Source organism: Podarcis raffonei, chromosome 2 (assembly GCF_027172205.1).
Source record: "Podarcis raffonei isolate rPodRaf1 chromosome 2, rPodRaf1.pri, whole genome shotgun sequence".
Taxonomy (NCBI): domain Eukaryota; kingdom Metazoa; phylum Chordata; class Lepidosauria; order Squamata; family Lacertidae; genus Podarcis; species Podarcis raffonei.
Genome location: NC_070603.1, coordinates 97,214,943 through 97,234,866, shown reverse-complemented (window position 1 = coordinate 97,234,866; position 19,924 = coordinate 97,214,943). Strand labels below are relative to the sequence as shown.

Here is a 19,924-nt window from a genome sequence, read left to right as displayed (position 1 = left end):
TGTGTGGGTCACGATTCACTGCTTCTGCGCATGACGTCATTTTGAGGGTCTGTGCATGCAGTGAAACCCCGGAAGTAACACGTTCTGTTACTTCCGGGTTGCCGCGGAGCATAACCTGAAAATGCTCAACCTGAAGCATATTCAACCCGAGGTATGAAAGTCTCGTTAATATCCATAATTATAAAATGTATAAGTGATATTGGCCAAAAAGCCACCATAGCACAGGTTCAGAAGCACATGCCTTCTCATGCTTATACGTTCAAAACACATCAGCTCCTTATCAGTGTATAAGGTCTCAGATTCAATTCCCAACACCTCCAGTTAAAGGATTTCAGGTAGAATTATGGGCATGAAAAACCTCTATCCAAGTCTTTGGAAAGCCACCACCAATCAGAGTTGGCAATACCGTATTAGATGGGACAATGGGCTTCATTTGCGTCCCCATATGCTACAATAACTTGAGAATATATTGTCTGTAGACAAGAACTGCTTTCCTAAAATAACCAATCTGAGAATACTCACATTCTTTTTTGGGGGCTAGGATACCATTGAGAAATGTCAAAATGAAAGAAGCATTGGTTCACACATTACTCAAAACCCCATAACTGTTCAGAGTTGAAGAGCAGAATATTTTATATGTTCCACATGGTTTAGAATTCCTATATAAAAGTCTTATAAGTCCTGTTACAGCTGGGAAGAGGGGCAGGGGAAGAGACAACAGAAAGAAAAGAAAGGCAATCTCCAAAGGTCAGTACTGGGAGTTTTAAAAAAGACTTTGCTTTTCCTTCCTTAGTACCAGAATTCCCAGTCCTTCCTTTTAACTTACATGACTCTTTCTTCTGAAGGGGTTAACTATAAATAACCTCACTGAGTGCAACTTTCCCTTTTGTTTACATCCGAGTAATTCTTTTGTTTGTCCATTCTGGGAAGAGAGGAGTTTTTAATAAAGCTGATTGTTGTTTAAAGCCACTGTGCTCTAGTGGCGCACACAGCCTGGAACAATTTGCTTTGTGGCTACCTTTGGAGCATGTCAGGATGAAAGTGTTATGTCCCCAAGCTGTAATTATGTGACTACTTTCTAATGTTTCAAAAGAGTGGAGTGGAGGGGTAAGGAGAGATTAGAAGGATTTTCAGTGTATCATAAAGAAAAGCAGTGAATCGGATGGCAATAAGATTTCTGCAGGAGTGTTATACTTGCTTAGCTGTCATGTTAACAAGGCACTCTATAGTTTGTGATAAAGTTTAAAGGATACACCTACCGGAATTGTTAAAAACAATTTACTTTATGGCAGGGAAGTATATTTTGTAAAGGAAAAGAAGAATATCACCGTACAAGGTGCTCAGTAGAAGTAACTACCTAGGATGGTACCAATACCTTTGCGTTGAATGCTGGTGGATAATTATATCCAGCTAACAGTATAAACTCTCTTGACATTTGAACATCACTTTGTGTGCTTTTCATGGGCGTCCTCAAGCAGAGGGAAATGCTCTCCCTGGATGAACCATAATCCTTGGATTCCCAGCTCTCATTCTTTTTTTTTGGGGGGGGGAGGTTCCTAGCACCTGCAGATACTAGGCAAACTGTGGAGGAACTAGTCTCATTTGTGTTGTGAGAAACTACTGCTCCTGCCACTCCTGTGTTTTTAGTGGAAGAATGAAGTCATATATCAGTGACTGACATTTAGGAAAGAAGATCTAGCCAATTAGACAAAGAGAAGCCTTGAGTGAATCACCCATTGTCTAGACTTCAGAGGAAGAACTAGAGTTTCTTTATCAGCCCTTTCTGCTGGCCTACCCCGGCGGAGAAGACAATCCAGGTATCCAGGACTTTAGCATTAGCTGTGATTGGAGAGAGGTTTGTCGTGTCCAAACCAAAAAGGTAGCAGCAAAGACAGGAGTTCTTTCTTAGGTCTTATTTCACACCCCAAAGTGTTACTTAATCCTTGAGTATGTAAACGTTTTAAAAATTACTGTGTTGAAATAGATAAAGGTCCATCCTTATGATATCCACCAGGGCTGTGGCTGAGAACATGGGCTTTGCCAGCCCTGCAAAGTAAACCAGCATTGTTATACTCATTTTGCTAGGAGGAAGGGGAATACAGAGGCTATGAGAACCCTGGAGTATAATCCAGTTGCTATGCTGACATGCTTGGTGTTTTTAACAAACTGAGTGCTCACTGGAAGGACAGATTGTGAAGCTGAGGCTCCAATATTTTGGCCACCTCATGGGAAGAGAAGACTCCCTGGAAAAGACCCTGATGTTGGGAAAGATGGAGGGCACAAGGAGAAGGGGACGACAGAGGACGAGATGGTTGGACAGTGTTCTCGAAGCTACCAGCATAAGTTTGACCAAACTGCGGGAAGACAGGAGTGCCTGGTGTGCTCTGGTCCATGGAGTCATGAAGAGTCGGACACGACTAAACAACAACAAAAAGTGTGTGTGTGTGTGTGAGAGAGAGAGAGAGAGAGAGAGAGAGATTGTTGTACCAGTTCATTTAATTAAAGGCGGGATGGGGTGAGGGGAACCAGGGGAAGAAATTCACGTTTCTTAGTTTTAGCACCGGCTTGGTTTTCAGGTCTACCCATAGATAAGATCGCATGTCTACCCACCAAGAAACAATCAAGGGGCAGATCTGGTACACAAAGTTTTTCAGGTACTTTGCCTTTGCTCAGCCACTAGATCTACCAGAAGTGGTAGCCCTGAATCTCTGGTGCTGGTTATTTATTTGGATTATTTGCTCTCCACCCCTCCCACCGGGGGAAATATCTGCAGACGACCATGTATCCTTTCAAGTCCCATCTTGAAAATACCACTTTAATGGAAATGCCCAGGTACTGCTATTAGTGCCTTGCTGAATTTTGAAGCTGAAGAAAATGCTTTGTAAAAATTGGATGCACTGCATTGTGAAAAGCTGAAGCAGCAATCTGGCAGAAGACAAAAATCTAGATGCATCATCTAGCGCTATGTGAAGTGCAGACTACGTCAGAGATGGACAGCCTATGCTCTGACACCAAAAGTAGGAGTCTGCAGACCTGGTTCATGTGGGATTTGTCTTTGCTTATTCCATTTCCCACCACCAGCATCTCGACTATTACACTGCCTACTTCATATGTCATTCTGACATGAAAAAGTGAGTGGAATTTCCTTGTGAAAACAGGCACAGCTGTAGCAGACAGCAGCACACATGTCTTCTGCACAGTGGGATTAGATTGCGATAGATGTTGCCTACTTTCGAATGCTACCCCAAAATGAAAGTGTGGTCTATCCCTCATTTAAATGGCCAGTGACCAGAGATGAAATGGAGTTGGGCAACTCTGTGATAATGCTTCTATTTTCTAACTTGCAGGTTAAAGCTTTATTAGTTTATTTAATTTGTATACTGCCCTTCATCCGAAGATCACAACATAAAAATACAAAATGAAGACACCAAATACATAATAAAAAGCAAAGTGAACCAGTAAACCCCCCCCCCGCCGCCCACAAGAGGACCTCTCCTCTTATTCCCATGAGTGCTAAGCATGTAAGAAGCTTGAACCCTCCAAACCAAATCCAAGCCAAGTGGAAGAACAAACAAAGCAATGTTATTTAACTACAAACACAGCCAAAACCGAGACATAAGATGTATAAACAGTGCAAGAATTCTAACCTGTGGTCGTGCTACAGTAAGATTTCCCCATCCCTGGTCCTTCCCTTCATTATGTTCCTCATTATTTTTTATTTTAAGTGTCTCTTTATGAAATACAGTCAAACTGTGGCTCCCAAACAGCTCCGTTTTTGAACATTTCGACTCCTGAACTCTGAAAATCCGCAAATAAATGCTCTGGTTTTTGAACATTTTTCAGAAGCCGAATGTCCGACGCGGCTTCCGCTCCAGTGCAAGAAGCTCTTGCAATCAATCGGAAGCTGCGCCTCAGTTGTCGAACATTTCAGAAGCTGAATGGGCTTCCGGAAATGATTGCGTTTAACAACCGAGGGTTGACTGTACTGAAGGCGCAATGTTACATGTATACTGAAGCCACTGCAATACTTGCAACTATTTAACTACACAATGGTTAACCGAAGATGTAAAACATCCCCTTGTAGTGAAATGACTTTGGAAATCCATTGAATATAACAAAAATAATCCCAAAAAAGTTGTGATTTGATAAAAACCAATGCATGGTGAAAATAATTTAGGGTGGCAGTGGGCTGTGAGTCATACATGGCTGCCTTGGCTCTTTGCTGCAGAATTCTAACTTTAGTAATAATATGGGTCTCGTCATAGAAACTGCGTACACATGATCACAAAAGTATTTAATGTAGTTTTCAGATGTCAAACAACTTGTACGTCCTTGCCCTAAAGGTGTGTCACAGATGCAAACTGAATGATGGAAATTTGATTTCAATATATGTCAACACTTACTAGGTGTTCACTGTCACTAATTCTCTAATACTTTCTAGTTGTCCTAACTCCATTAAAAAAAAACAACACCAACCCAAATATTGGCTTCAAAAATATCTTAAGTGCATCATTTAAATAACTCATCCATGGAGGAACTAGATGCTTTACTCCTGCAAAATTCCGACACGCCAGCAACTTTTCTAGGAATTAGAAACTATCAAATCTTTTAACATAGTCATGGAGAGAATAAAAGTATTTGCATGTACAACTGCCTGAAGATGAATCCAGTCAAACAGCGCTAGAGGAATGTCATGTCATTCTGCTTTGGGAATGCTAATTAATACTGCACAAACAATCCCTGTAAAAACTAAACACATTCAAATGTTTTGAAGTAAATGGCAAAAGACAATGTTCAAATTAATTATTAATTAAAAATGAATGTTGCCATCTTTAAAGATTTTTTTTTCAAAGCACAATGTGCACTGATTTAAAATGCTGAAATATCAAAGTATTATGAGCCTTAGATTTCCTTTCTCCTTTACCCCCTGCTCAACATATTATGCAGGTGGGAAACTTTTTAAAAACCATTAAATGCTAATTACCTTCACAACTAATTATTAGGGTGGCGCTAGGTTAATGCTTTCCTACCTTTTGATTTAGACCTACTTTTGTCAATGCCTTATTCATATTACTTTGAAGTAGAAGGGCTACAAATTAATTCTTTTAACCATATTATTAATTGGCTATGTGATCTTTTGGCAACAGGACCAATAATTTCACGGTCACGTTCTGAGATACAGCTTGCTACAGTCCCTTCCAGTACCTCTAAAAGTGGAGGAAAGAGTTATTTGCAGTGCCAGTTAATCTATGTACAATTTTGGGGACTCGCAACAAAATGTGTTGTTGGTTTGATCATTCTGCCCTGGTTATCACAGATGACCCTGTACTTATTCCGCACAATTGCAAAGCTCCTGATGAAAGTTTAGAGCCAGCCATTTCCCCACAAAATTTGGTGGCTTGCAAAATTGCTGCATGCCTCTTGCAACAACAAAACTTTCCAGCACTCATGTAGTTTGGACATAAATGTATGAACTTTAAAGCCAACTAAGCGAACAATATATGAGAGTCCACTTGTTTAGTGTAAGAATTGTGCTTTATACCAAACATTAGTTTTATAACAGTGGCCAGACACATTTTTCTGGAAGTCCACAGGGAAGATACATGGAGGAATTCAGCATTGTGCTCTTCTAAGCGTTCCATCAGTGCATACTCCCGCTTGCCAGACAAGTCATCTTCACTTTCCCCCGTCCCCCGTTCAGTGTTCTGGACTGTCTCCCAACCCAGCAGAGCAGATTTGGGGGAGGTGTGGGGCATGCATGGGGAGGGGGTGGAAGCTCAGTTGCGCTAGCCCTGCCAGTTTAGAGGGATCCAGCCCCTTGGGCTGCATGTAATGATCAACCATGGATTAGTTCTATGTGGGCATGTCTGAATGAACCCAAGTACAGCACAAGAGTCACATGCTCCCCCTTCCTGTGCAGGTGACAGAAGGTCTTAGGCTGCTCTACCAGACCCCACCTATTCCTTGAGCATTCATCCGGATTCACTTGCTTGCACAAAGCTTATGTGAAAGTTAGATAATTCCAGGTCTTTACTGAAAGTCTTCCACACAGGTGATACAGGGAAACAGTGGCACTATAATATCTTTAATGGATTTGACCCTAGCATCTTGTGCTCAAGAGTGGAATCTCTTTGAACAAGAAGATTCCATTTTAGCCACCACGGAAAAACGGTGATTAATAGATCTTTCCAGATTCATTAAAGGATCCAAGTGGAAACAATGCATTAAGAGACAAAAAAAATCTCCCAAAGAAATGCATTTTCAGAATGCCATTTCTGCAAACTGGTGGTTTACAAGCCAAAGGACTGAGAGAAAAGTGAGTTAACAATGCCCAGGTGGATTTGTCAGACCAGACTAAAAGTAAATGGTTCCTTTTCTTCAAGTTGGCACAAACATTTCTGGAGTTTATATTTTTGGCTTCATTGGAAGAGGGGCAGGGAGAGAGAGAGAGACAGGAGATAAATGTAAACAGCAGCAACATTCCTCTTTACTTACATTGCTTGCATAGGGGAACGTCCTGGGCTGCTGTCACTCCCATTACTGTTCGCATGCTCCATTGCACCATTAAGATCTTCCCGCATAGCATTGGCTAAACTGCCCAGAGTGGGATTTCCCATGGAAGCAGTAGTGTACAGAGGTATACTGTTCTCAGCCATTGAAGCCTGTCGAGTCAAAGAACAAGACATGAGAATCCATAGCAACACATGCTCATACATGTGCCACAGATCAGCTGCAAGGTAACACTGTTTGCACTATGTTTTCATTAAATATAATGGATAAAATGTCCACTTAATTATTTCCTCCACTGGCTAGAGTGTAGCTAAGATTTCACAAAGCTCTGTTTTCTGCTTGTAGTAACTACTAAATACAATATCACCCCATTTATACTCAGGGAAGAATTAAAACGATGACTGGGACAAATTAAATATGTTAAATTATAGATCTGGCCTTGCTTGTTTATTTAAAAAAAGCAAACAAACCCGGAATGCAGGCAATCTGGATTGGGACCATAGTGTAGGTGAAGGGTTTTTTAAAAATGCCTTACCTCAAAAATTGTCCCCTCGCTGCTATTTACATTAGCACCAATGGCACTAGGATAAATTCCTAGTGTCACCAGATAGAGCTCATAACTCATGTCTGAAATTCTGGAGCTCTGGTGCCACTCAAGTGTACTAGATGGACCAGTGGTGTGACATGGCTAAAGACAGCTTCCTGTGTTCCTGTTTGCTCATTTTGTACTATGAACTCCTTACCATCTTCCCATGTGTTGTGGTGTAATTCCACATGGCTGTGCTTGTGAATATTACACCCAAGTATGCAGGACTAACAGCTTAGATGGATCTGTATGTGAGTTGATGGGGAAAGGTTATTTAGTTTAGGGGAAGTAATTGGGACCGGAATGTTTTCTGAGCTCTTCTAATGTGTATCATTCATGAAAACAGAATCATCTTCAAGAGCAAATATTTTAGGCAACATCCTGGTAACATTATTTCCATTTTCTTGTTTTGACTTGTGGTATCTGCTTTGACACAACTTTCATTTGGATGGATGGGACTTGCAATGGACTCCCACAAAATTCCAGTGAAATGAAGAAAGCAGCAGTGTTTGGCTGCTTTGTTCTCACATTGCTTGTCAAATGTAATCAAATTGCCAAATAGTGATTTAACCATGCCAGTTCTGAGCTGCACTGGAACTTCGGTAAATAGGCCCTCATATTCAATATTCCCTGAGCCAGAGTAAAGTCTAGTTTGGAAGATTTCTGTTAAGTGGTCAATACAAACTCTTAAGATATAAAAATGAGATATTCACTAGCTTATTCAAATGGAAAATAGTGCAAGAATTGGACTTAAGTGCATGCTCTTTACAGAAAATGAACAGATAAACCATTTCTTTGCACTTGCAAACCTGAGATGAAGTCCTCACTTGTTCTTTATATAGTTCATTTCTGGTGCCAAGGTCTTTACAACCTTCATTTCACTGAGACTTATGACAATTTAGTGAGGCAGGACAGTTTCATTCCCACTTAAAAAAATGAAGGGCTAAGACTGAGAGCAAGTGACTGGGCCCAAGGCCACCCAAGAAGTATGTGGCTGCACTGGAATAACAACAAAGGCCTGCCAGGTTTCAACCAATATGCGATCCACTAGACCAGCTCCCTGGACAGAGTCAAGACTAGTCTGTTTGCATCTTAAAATGCAATAAACACACAGCCCTGTCCTACTCTACTAATGCAATTTCCTAGTGAGCGGAGGTGCATGAGAAAGAGAACAAGGAGGGAGAAATCACAGAAATGGTGCATCCTGCATTGCTGGAAGGGGCAAGATCGCAAAATACACATAGCATCAAAAAGGGTAAAAAGGAGTTAGGCCAGAGAGAAGTTGACTGGGATTCACTTTTTTGTGGGATTTAAAGGGCCAGGTGGAAGCAGGAGGGGCAGCAGGAAGCTGATAGCCCTTTAAGCAATAATAGATAGATAGATAGATGATAGATAGATAGATAGATAGATAGATAGATAGATAGATAGATAGATGAATGATAGATATTTAAAAGAAATATTTAAAACAGCATTGGAGGTGGAGTAGTTGTGTTCTTGGAAACATTCCAGGCACTGCTAGTACATGTGCAGCCACATTTTACATCTCTCATGCTGGCTGAGGCACAAGGCGAAGTGAGAGGAGGCATATCTCTGGTTCAGTCTGAAACCGGCAGAGTGATCAGGACTGACTTGGGGGCAATGCTGTCAAGTGATGGCAGCTGGGCCAGCTCAGGATCCAGCAAATTGCAGGCTAGGTTAGCCCCTTCCCTCTTAGCAGCAGTACCTCTGCCTGCCCATCTGTTTTCTGGGCGGAATGGGGAGTTCTGTGCCATGAGCGGAGACTGGCAAGGCTCAGCCGAGGGATACCTCCTCCGCCCAATCCAACCCTTGTGTTAAACCTTTTAAAACTCTGCACCCCCCCGCCCTCGCTTGCCTGCACTTCTTAGACCTGACATATGCCTGTCTTTGGTAGCAATCAGGCTGGTGGGCACAAGCCAGGAGGGTTTTTCAGTTGTGGCTTCACATTCGCAGGCCCTGTTTGTTGCAGCAATGTTTTTAATGATTTTAATTGGGCTGGTGAAATCTGTGGTTCCTTTTAACTGTGACTGTTTTGTCATTTTAATGTTCTACTGGGGCTAGCTGCTATTTTAATGTATGCCCTGGCTATTTATTCTCTTTATTATTTTAGTGTTATTGACTGTTCCTAGTTTTAAATTATGCATTTTATATATTGCAGTTACATATTTATTTGGCCCGTGTACCTTAACGTGCTGCCTTCTGAGAATTTCTCTTTTTAAATATGGGACACAAATCTATTAAAATAAATAAATGAAATATAAGGGCAATTAATTTCTGAGAGATGCTTTTTACAAAAAGGAGGAGATTCTGGCTCTCCTAGTGTTCAGCCTATCTGAGATGGGGGGGGGGGGAGGCCTTTAGAAGAAATTAGCACCAAACAAAAACACCCACCAGCTAATCACAGTGTGGATGTGTGCTACAGAGGAAACAATTTGCAAGTTAGTCCATACTGAACTACCTGGCATTGCTGAACTTTGAGATGTTTTGACTCTTTACTTACTGCAGTGTAACCTGAAGAAACAGATTCAACACAGTCGTCACTGGTGGCTGCAGAAGTCTGCTGCTTTTATGCTCTATCTAGCGGCCCTCCCCAAAGCACAGTCCCTATCTCTATGCAGTGCAATCAAAAAACTACTCTAACGAAGAGGATTATATTAATCTTTTTTTATTCAAGATGCAGAAAAATAATTTTGATGAAGTGGGGAACATAAGACTCATGCTTCCTGCAGTTTGAGAAATAATGAGTCACGCACTTCCCACCACCGAGATAACTTGTAATTGCAGTAAAGTAATTTATTTAGGAAGAGCCAGAACAGGAAAAGCACCTGCTATTCCCCCCCACCCTCCAAAAACCACAGGTGGCCAAATGGACAAATTCCATTCAGAAGCAACAAGATAGATAGCAACAGGGGATCTTCACGTGGCAACATTCTGAGATGTAGATCAGAAATGTTAATCTGGAAATTCTAATGGTGTTTTTCCCCACTCAAAAGCCCTCAGGGCCGTGATCCAAAGGCACATGATGCACCACTTACAAGCGCCACTTTTCTACATTTTTTCACAGCTTCCCCATGAGTCACTAGACACAGCCCTTTGGTTGGAACTTTCTATCTTTGGATATAAAGGGATAATAATGTTTTACAAACTTAGAGTTGCCTCCTGCTTTAACTAGGCTCCTGTCATATCTTGAAAATGCTTTGTGATTTAGGAGGGGAGACTACAAAGAGAACATGGGAAACACATAATTAAACAAGGGAGAACAGGAGCATCAGAGATGTTCATTCATTCCTTTTGCTTCACTTTGTGTTCCACCAGGTTGAGCATATCAGTAGATCTGACGGTTGTTTCACCCTTGTCTAGCCTCAGAGAAGTAAATCACGGGTAGAAGTGCTGCCTGCTGAAAGGGTTTAGGGAACCAGCTGACAGCAGATGGATTGCAAACAGAGATACTGTGCTTCTGGGAAACTATTGCAGAAGACAGTTACCTCACCTATAGGACAAGAAAGAAAGCGAATGTGGGGGTATCCCATGAAACAGAGCAAAAAAATAAATCTGTTTCTTGGCTTTGAATGACAAGAGAATGACAGAATGGTTTGTGACAGCTGAATGAGGAAGGTGCCACGTCCTGGAAATTCCACCAACAATATAAGCCAGCTTGCATGCTTAATGAGTTATGTTTTCAGTAGTCCTCCAAGCTGAGATGATGGAATGGGGATGAGTTGTAATGACTATTACCACAACCAGCAAAAAGTGGGCACATGGCTTGATAAATGATGATCTCCCAACACATGCCTATCAACCATTTGTTGCTTACATTGCTATACAACATAGTATCAAGCCATCAAAGATGTTTTGCTTGTTTTTGCAGCAGAGAAAAGGCATTTTGCATGGTTTTGTATTCGGCTTAATTGCTCAAGGCTTCCTAAAAGTCACAGCTTTTGAACTAGGATTCTTTCTAGAGATGTGGAGCATTGAGAGTCCCGACAAAAAGAGATGGGACACTATATGCTCCACAAGGAAAAAAATTCTATACACTCACAAGCAGTGCTTTAAAAAATGCTCACTCCCTTTCTGACTGAGCCATGTATATAAGCTGGAGTTAATTTGAAAGATAAGAAACAAAATAATTCTTTTCCAGATGGTGGCCACATGATTTTTTTTGCACGTGTATTTGTCATGTTAGCTTCCACACATTTCTACATTTTCAGTCATGGATATTCACTGCAAAACTGCTGTCCACAACACTGAGAGAAGCTTGATAAAATGTCTCTGGGGCCTTCTTGGGTTTTGTTCCTCATTCACAAAGGCCCTCCAGTGTTCTTTTCTGTTCTGGGCATGTGCATAAGCATTTCCGTACCTGTGTGTGCACGCCTTTTAAAAAATGGCTAGGATGTGCTTAGGTGAGGAGCAAACAGAAGGACAGGTGTGTGAAAATAACTCATCTGCTGAAAATAAATGAATGAATCTGCTAAGTAGCTTCTACACCAGCAGTAACTACAGATGTGTAATGGGTTGTTTTTATTTACTGTATTTACTATGGTAAGGGGAAATATGGATTAATTTTTGGGGGGAAAGGGGGGGCTGACATTTTGATGTTGTCATGTGGACGCTGCAAAAAAAATGTGCCCAAGAAGCACCAATTCCACAATACACTCCCTTCTGGAAGCACCCTTAATTTAATTTATTAAATGTTATTTGAAATATATACCACCTTCCTCTTGTTTTTTTTGGTCACCCCCCCCTTTTTTAGGTTAAATGATTGTGGTGCAGGAGAACAGAAATTACTGTTACGTTATCACATAATACAAGCGGGGGGGGGAAGATGACGACAACAACACATGTCTTAGAACTAAAACACGAACTGTTCTGTATGATAAGCGTATTAATTGAAATTAGTCACATAACTAACAGAAGCTGAAGGAATGCTGGATCACTTCATTTTTGCCTTTCAACCTCATGAATGCAAAATGTGCTTGTAATCTTAATACTATTCCGCAGACGGAGCATGTCTTTAAAAACCGCACTTCACAAGACTCGAGGGAAAATAAGATCCTAATGAATGGTATTTACAGTTGCTTCATTTGCACATGCTTTCATTTGCTTTTCAGAAGTTACTACATAAACTGAAGTAATTAGGGGTAATGTGGGGCTGCTACTCCCTTCTTAATCAATCCCCTTCTTGTTTTAAAAGTAAAAGGGAAAGTCCAGCAAACGCTCTCAGAAATGCTATGGCATGAAAAATGCACGCATACTGCGACTCTGCATCCAGATAGGCTTATGACAATAAAACTTATTACAGTGGGGTACAGGCAACTGTGTCATGTCACCACCTGCAGTTTTGCACATTGGCCAAGTAGAATGCCTTCAGAAGCGTTTTCCATAGACACAAACCACGTGTGCTTGTGCGCACATATGCATGTGTGGGTATGCAATCCAGCTCAGTTATAATCAGTGGGGATTTTCTTGTTGAGCAGAATCCGAGGTGGATTGCCATCTGTATGTGTGGTCTGTGCATCGCAAAAATTAAGAAGAATCATGAAAACCTATCTCTTTACAGCGACAACCATACAACTGTTTATTAGTTACATCTATTTCCACACCAAACATATTGAGGGGAAGTAGTGAGAATGTTTTCTGGAGAATTTGAACACAAAGCTGTGAAAAAATACATGCTTTTGGTTGGCCTGTGTAATTTTTATAATTTTGCATGTCTAGAAAATGTTCAGAAGCTTGTTTATACATTCGTAACTGCTTACCCACGTGAGAAAGTATCTAGACATTTCCCTTAAAATCATTTGTTATCGGCAGCACAAAAGTGACATCTCTTTTCTTCCAGCGTGATGCAAGTGTTAGCTATTTCATAACAGAAAAACAAGCATCTGAAAGATCCTTAAAAGAAAAATCTCTCTCTGTGTGTGAATCTGCTTTCCCTTTAAAGCCACGAACAATAGAAGGTCATGTGATACAGTATCCTATCATTCAGCACATTAATAGCTGTGCTAGAGTAATTACACTTGTGGTATTTTTGCCTCAAGTGAAATTCTGAAATAAGAGGATGGAAATTATGATACTGCTGATAAATATTAATAAGTGAACTTTTAATTTTTTTGCCACAATATTCAAAATGCTAAGCATCTAGCTAATGCTGAAGCGGCCTGATATGTGTTTGCCTCCAGGGACCATGATGCTTTATGCACTTAAGAAAAAAGTTTAACGGAATTAAAATTTAATATCTAATTAGAGCAAGGCTAATATATTTTGAAACGAGTAGGAAGACACACACACACGCCTATGTGGCATATTTGCCACACTCATTAATCTTACCTGTAAAGCAGCACTGAGAGGTGAGCAGTAGGTGTGGCTGGTCTGCATGTTTTTAATAAGTGAAGGGTTTCTGCGCAAGGAAGATAGGTAAAGAAAGGGTAAAGTTAAATACAGTCAAATTTGCACTTCCAGAAGGCCAGGCTTTCTCCCGTACCAGAAAAAAAGACAACACATAATAAACATAGTGAGGTTTTTTTGTTTTGTTTTAAACTACATAGCTATTTTGACTGCCCTCACCTTCACTGAATATGTATTTCAGGTCTACTGTCATGTTTTGGTCTCAGAGCTGAAAGTGCCTTTTAGATGTTCCCTGAGCTACATACCTCTGTGCAGCTCCCACACAGCTGGGAGAACATCCATATGAGGCAGCCATGCAGGCAGAAGATGCTCACATAGGTCTTTCCCACAGAACTGACACTGTTTTCCCTCTAACATGGGAAAGCAGCAAGTGCGTCAGCCGGTGTCGTATCATTTAAACATTCTCCCAACTCTGCGGGAGCTGTTCTTGGATGTGAAGCTGGGAGAACCTCTGAAGGGCATATTGGTCAAGTTTGTTGGTGTCTGTTTTTCAGTTGCACCCACCATAGTTTTTCCTGGACTTCTTATAATGAAGGCCCTCCACAAAAGCATGTAAAGCGTGGAAAAGAAAGAACTATTCATCCATCCCCAAACATCCCACATCCTCTGTTCCTGTGTGAGACACCATTCTTCTTGACATGGCTTCTGACTGGAAGGGAGCTACTTGTGCCAGAAATCCATGCAATGTTTTTAGAGGCAAAAAAAATTCTTTTGTGTACCTATGTTGGTCAGGCATCACTGAATGATCCAATGATGCCTGAACTATGTCGTTGGAAGTACCTAAGAAACTAAGTGTTTTACAATACACAGTGGGTTGGTCATAATTTAGTAGGACTTGTGTTCCCACTGATTTCACTGGAAATTAACTCAACTCATGATTACCTTTTCACGTTGAATTCAATTACAGAACTCACAGCACAATCCTGGTGGATTGCTGGAGATTTCCTGCCTCAGCGGGGGATCGGACTGAATGACCTATGACTCATTAGTCATTAGTAAGTCAGGGTCCAACCAAAATGTGCCCAAGTATGTAATAAGAAAACACGCAAGGGTAAAATCCGTCAGATATTACTGATTGGATCCCTCCATTCTCTTGCTCAGTAAACTTTACTGAAATGAAAGAAAAACATAGCAGGAGCACCTGGTGGGCTGTACTTGGAATTTCTCTCTGAGACCACTAAAAAACAATGCTCATCCTAAATCAGTAATAATAAAAAAAAACCCAAAACACTGTGCTGTATCACTACTTTCTTTGTTGAAATAATGGCTTACCCCTTTTATTTTTAAGGTGTCTTCATATAGAAATATGCAATTTAAAGCCTCCAGCTCTATTTTTTTTAACATTTATTGTGCACCTTTACAAATGCCACTGCAATGGCCTTTGAGCATTGTTTTCAAACATGTTTGAATCTTTCAATTTGTTCGTTGTAGCAATGCAAATTTTATTGAGAGAATACGGGGGGTGGGGGGTGGGTTAAGATCAACTAAAATTATCAATATGGAAACAGCCTAAAACCATCCTGCTAATTGGTTATACAGCATTACCCAGCATCAGCATGATAAAGAACACATCCTTATAACAAAGTATCACCATAAACATGTCAGAAAGTGTTAGCATAGGCATTTGCAAAGAAGCAGTGCGATGCATGTACAACCATGACATTTAAGGGGGAGATTTCTTTTGCAGCAAAGGCAATGCCACTATTTCGTGAAATGCGAGTCTACATGAGATGGATAAATCATGCAAAGCAAAAGCAACAGAAAACAAAAATTTGGGAGGGGAGGAACTAGCACGCCCACGCCCACACACACACACAAAGCAAGTAAAAGCTCTTACTGTGTAACAAGCTCGCCAAAGTTTTCATCAGGGCAGAATTTTCTAGGACGGCCTCGTTGAATATGACGGCCCCGTTTAAACTCTTCATCATCAACAGTCCAAAAGGACCCAAACTCATCCTCTACTCTGATAAAGCACTTATGCAGGGATAGGTTGGTGCGAATAGCACCCTGGGATAAGAGCAGCAAACGAGATGAAGTGGAAACAAAGTGACATGGGATCGGGGAATAGAACAGACATCAAATACAGGGGAAAGGAAAAAGAAAATAAAATGCAATAAGCATAAGCAAATGGATTGTGAGGGTTAATATGCATTGCCACCTAAAAGCTACTAGCATGTGATGCAAAACAAACACCAAGCAAGCAAGGGCAAGGGGACTGGTGGGCATACAAACGATAGTGATGAAATGCTCTCTGTTGTTTCTCCTTGACTGAAACAAGGTGAAACTACCCTGGATTGATCTCTAAACACCATCTAGCAGCCAAAGCCTCTATGTTAAAACTGTAAGCATGATCCAAGCTAGGCTAAGAAGTTCAAACATGGTGGACATACCCACTGATCTTTTGTGGCCTTCGTTTTTGGAACTCTACTTCATCCACTGTCCATACTGCCCCTTTTACGTTTTCTACTCGCACAAAACACTTGTGAAGACTAAGATTATGACGCACTGCATTCTGCAGCAAGTATAAGAGAGAAAATATTGAAGAAGAAGAAAAAACTTTCCATGAGAAGAAGAGACTTAGCATTGTCCATGAACAGCAGCATTGTCAGCTGGCAAGTCCCCTTTCCCTCACCCGCCCTCCGCATTGGACGGCATCATATTTATATGTTTTTAAGATTTGCAAAAGAAATAACATAAAATCAGCTCCAGATCCCTTGATTAGCCATCAGGGTTGGGTTTCTTTTAAAGAACATGACCAACATTCAACCTGGGCAAGAATTAAAAAACAACACGCAATTGTCATTTTACATGCTTTGTCACCCCAGGAGCTCGTATAGAATCAAGGCATAGTAGAACAGGGCTAAAGAATTTATAAAACAAAAGGCAAACTTTTTTTTGGGGGGGGGGGGACACATCCTGCCATGAAAAAGGGAAGGAAGAGTGTGATAAAAAAAACTGGGTATAAACTGAGGGTCTGGCTTTGTAAAACTACATTTTCATGACCTGCTAAAAGTTCAAGAAATGTTAGTCATGTGTAAAAATTCCATACATAGGTTGGGTCCAGATTAAGTTAGTTGAACTCAAGTGGGACATGCTAATCATGTCTTCATTTGAGTCCCACTGATTTGAATGGGAACTGAGTGCAAGTAACTTAGTCCAGATCCAACCCACAGCAACACATTTCAGAAAGCAGAAATATATCAAGACATAGCTCTGGGGGTGAAAAAACCCTCTTAAAGTCTTTCACCACGTACCCCAGTAGGGAAGCTGCCTTTCATTCCTGAATTCTGGCTAAGCAATTGGTAGATCCATGAAGAAACCTCTAATGCCCAAACAAAAATTCACTGCTTGTAGTACATAAATGTCCACTGAGTCATGTTTCTGAAGGCCTCACCAATTCCATAACTGTTTTCGGATTCACACTTCCAGCAACAGTACTTCAGTACTGCATAAAATATTCCATTTTTGAGCCACCCATACCACTGGAGTACAGTACAGTATTGTATTATATTGTATTGCTGCAGAGGGACAAAGCCCGCTGTTCCCCTCAACCCCTAACACTACCTACCCTAGTCTCCAGGAAGGCAAGCAGCATGCTCTTCCCCTGTACTATCCAAGCTACTTCATCTGTCCTAGTACTTGCTATCATTTAAAGGCAATTGATAGCTGGTAGAAAGGGAGTAGACCGGAAATACACAGGTCAGTAACTAGCATCTACCAACTGTCAATGGGGAGGCTAGTTTACAGGCACAAAGCCAGAAAAACATATGGACAGGTGTATAAGTAAACAAAAGACTAAGCTCCATATGCATGAAATCCTGTATATGTAGTGAAAGGCATTCTAATCATGGCTGTCTAAAATCACTGTGCAAACCAAGGTTAGGCATAACACATTTATCATATTAATTAAACAGCGGAGGGAGGTCTGTGTTACAACGGGGGAGGGGATTCCAAGAATCCTTTGATACTGCAGTTTCTCAGCGTAACTAATTTCCTTGCCCTTGTAGCATATCCATTTCCCCAGAAGCGGCTAAACAGACAGTCCAATGTATTTGAACAAATCCAGAGCTATATATGCGTTTTTGGCAGAGAGAAAGTTAATAAATCGCCGAAGACTCCTATAACCACATAACGTGGAAGCTGTTGAGGATCTACAATGCGAGTTCATTACTTCTGTTGCTCTACAAGCCAAGGCTGGGTGAAAAGCCAAGCCTTTAAGCCGGGTGAGATCCATCACACCGTCCCACAATTTACACTCCATAATTTCACTATATGAACAACTTTGGCTCTGATTATTTCCTTTCTGAAAATGTGTTTAAGGAACGGCAGAATGGTAATTGGAATCCTGCACATGAGTGGAGCCTGGATATCTAATCACATGGGGATCAAACCAGTCAGTCCCTTACTTATGCTTGATTCTATGTGCACACAGTTCTCTCATGAGCATAGCTCTCCACCTGGAGGAAGATTGGTAAACAGGAGTTGTGGGTGTCAACAGCACCACACACAGGGCAGCACATGCTGGGATGGGGGGGGGCAGGGCTGTAGGGAGAATGTGGCAGGCAACTGGACCAGCACCATGAAGCCTTAATTATAAGGAATACATTTTTGAGTTGGGAGAATGAAGTGAATAGGATTATATATGTATTATTATTCCTGTACAGTCTTCTTAATCCCTTCTCGCAATGCTATTGTTGACCAGGAGTGGAAGACTTCTACCTCTCTAGGAAGCAGTTGTCTATGACAATTTCTCCCCATGTGTAGCGACAACAGTCGCTGTGTCTGACATGGCCTTAAGAAAAACATAAACTAACAGGAGATGACTTTGTAATTTTGATTCTCACTGTCAGTATGAGAAAGGGGGAAAAACCCACAACCACACACCATACAAAAACTATGCTAATTACCCTTGAATAAAGTATTTGTTGTTTTTTATCTGAATAAGCTCTTATTTATAAAAAACATTTACCTGGCACAGCAGTGTGTGTGTGTGTGTGTGTATATATATATATACACACACACACACACACACACACACACACACACTGGTACCTCGGGTTGCAAACACCTCGGATTACAAACACTTTGGGTTACAGACTCCGCTAACCCAGAAGTAGTACCTCGGGTTAAGAACTTTACCTCAGGATGAAAACAGAAATTGTGCAGTGGTGGCAGAGGGAGGCCCCATTAGCTAAAATGGTGCTTCAGGTTAAGAACTGTTTCAGGTTAAGAATGAATTAAGTACTTAACCTGAGGTACCACTGTCTTTGCTTTGGGGTGACATTTCACTGGCTAGCAATCTGTTTGCTATCAATTTGGAATAGATTCACCCTAAATGAGTGAATCTGGACTTGATCTGATCCGGGCCCAAGTTAAGTTTGTTTAAAGATTGGTTGCAATTTAAGTTAAGGGTCTGTTCTGTTACCAATGATACCATGCCAAATTCTCAAATAATATGTTCAGCTTTTAAGGGTGATAGCATTAGGATTCAAGGAAGATAAGAGTTCCCATGGATCTTTGGGAGCCTACATCACAATCCAAGGCAACTGTACCTCCCTGTGCCTAGTAGCCACAAAGATAATACAGCAAGGCCTCTGCAGTGTAAGTCAGTATGGAAAAGGAAAGGGGGGATCAGGTGTCAGGCTCTAAGCCTAACTTCAAAGGGGACATTTTAACAGACTCTGGGGCTTTCAAAATTGGGGGAGTTCATTTCTGAATCCTCCAGTTCTAAAGTTTAGAGCCATCTTGTCTGATTCAGTAAAGTGATTGGTTAAAAAAAAAGGTTAAAAAGGCTCTAAAGGCTTTTCCCATCCCCCCTTTTTTACTTAAGAATCTGATGCCAACACCTGAATCTTAATGACGACAGTAAATGTTGGCCCTTCTTTCGAGAGAGAAATGCAAAATGAGTGACAAGAGTTAATGAACATTGATCAGACCTGTGAAAAGTGTGGGACTGTAGCTGATGTGAGGTAGAGTAAGCTAAGTGATGATGAATTGCCCAAGGCCACTCAGTGAGCTTCCACTGTGGTGTATTTTAAATGTATTCTTTTAGATAGTAACAGGTTATTTTTATATTTTGTCACTGGGAAATCTCCAATGAAAAGGTGATAGAAGTAATGCAAATAAGACAAAAACAAATATTGCTGAGAGGGGATTTGATTCTGAATTTTCCAAACCTAAGCTCAATATGGTAACTCCATGTACCACACAAGCTTTCAAGTTTTGTCTAAGTTACTTATCTGACTCATCAGGTAGAAACCTCACTGGCTATGAAGTCTACAGATGTGGCTGATTACATTTGTTGCAGGGTGATAACCAATGCTAGTTGGAGCAGATCCAATGAAATGGGTTGACTTAGGTAATGTTCTCCGTTAATCTGAATGGTTCTGCACTGAGTATGACTTAACA

The 19,924-nt window shown here is 41.0% G+C and overlaps 1 protein-coding gene across 24 annotated transcripts in view; it reads right to left on the bottom strand.

The window, feature by feature from the left end:
* Positions 1 to 19,924, bottom strand: part of FOXP1 (forkhead box P1) — a 536,656-nt gene that overhangs the window by 7,997 nt on the left and 508,735 nt on the right. For 20 of the 24 annotated variants that reach the window (XM_053378208.1, XM_053378193.1, XM_053378192.1 and 17 more), the window contains 3 exons: positions 15,354 to 15,523; positions 13,439 to 13,508; positions 6,496 to 6,662 (listed from right to left, as the gene is read on the bottom strand). In XM_053378208.1, the coding sequence (XP_053234183.1) occupies positions 6,496 to 6,662; positions 13,439 to 13,508; positions 15,354 to 15,523 (407 nt within the window). Of the gene's footprint in view, positions 1 to 6,495; positions 6,663 to 13,438; positions 13,509 to 15,353; positions 15,524 to 15,906; positions 16,029 to 19,924 lie in introns of those variants that run through there. The other 4 variants (XM_053378210.1, XM_053378209.1, XM_053378217.1 and 1 more) reach the window with 2 other exon arrangements.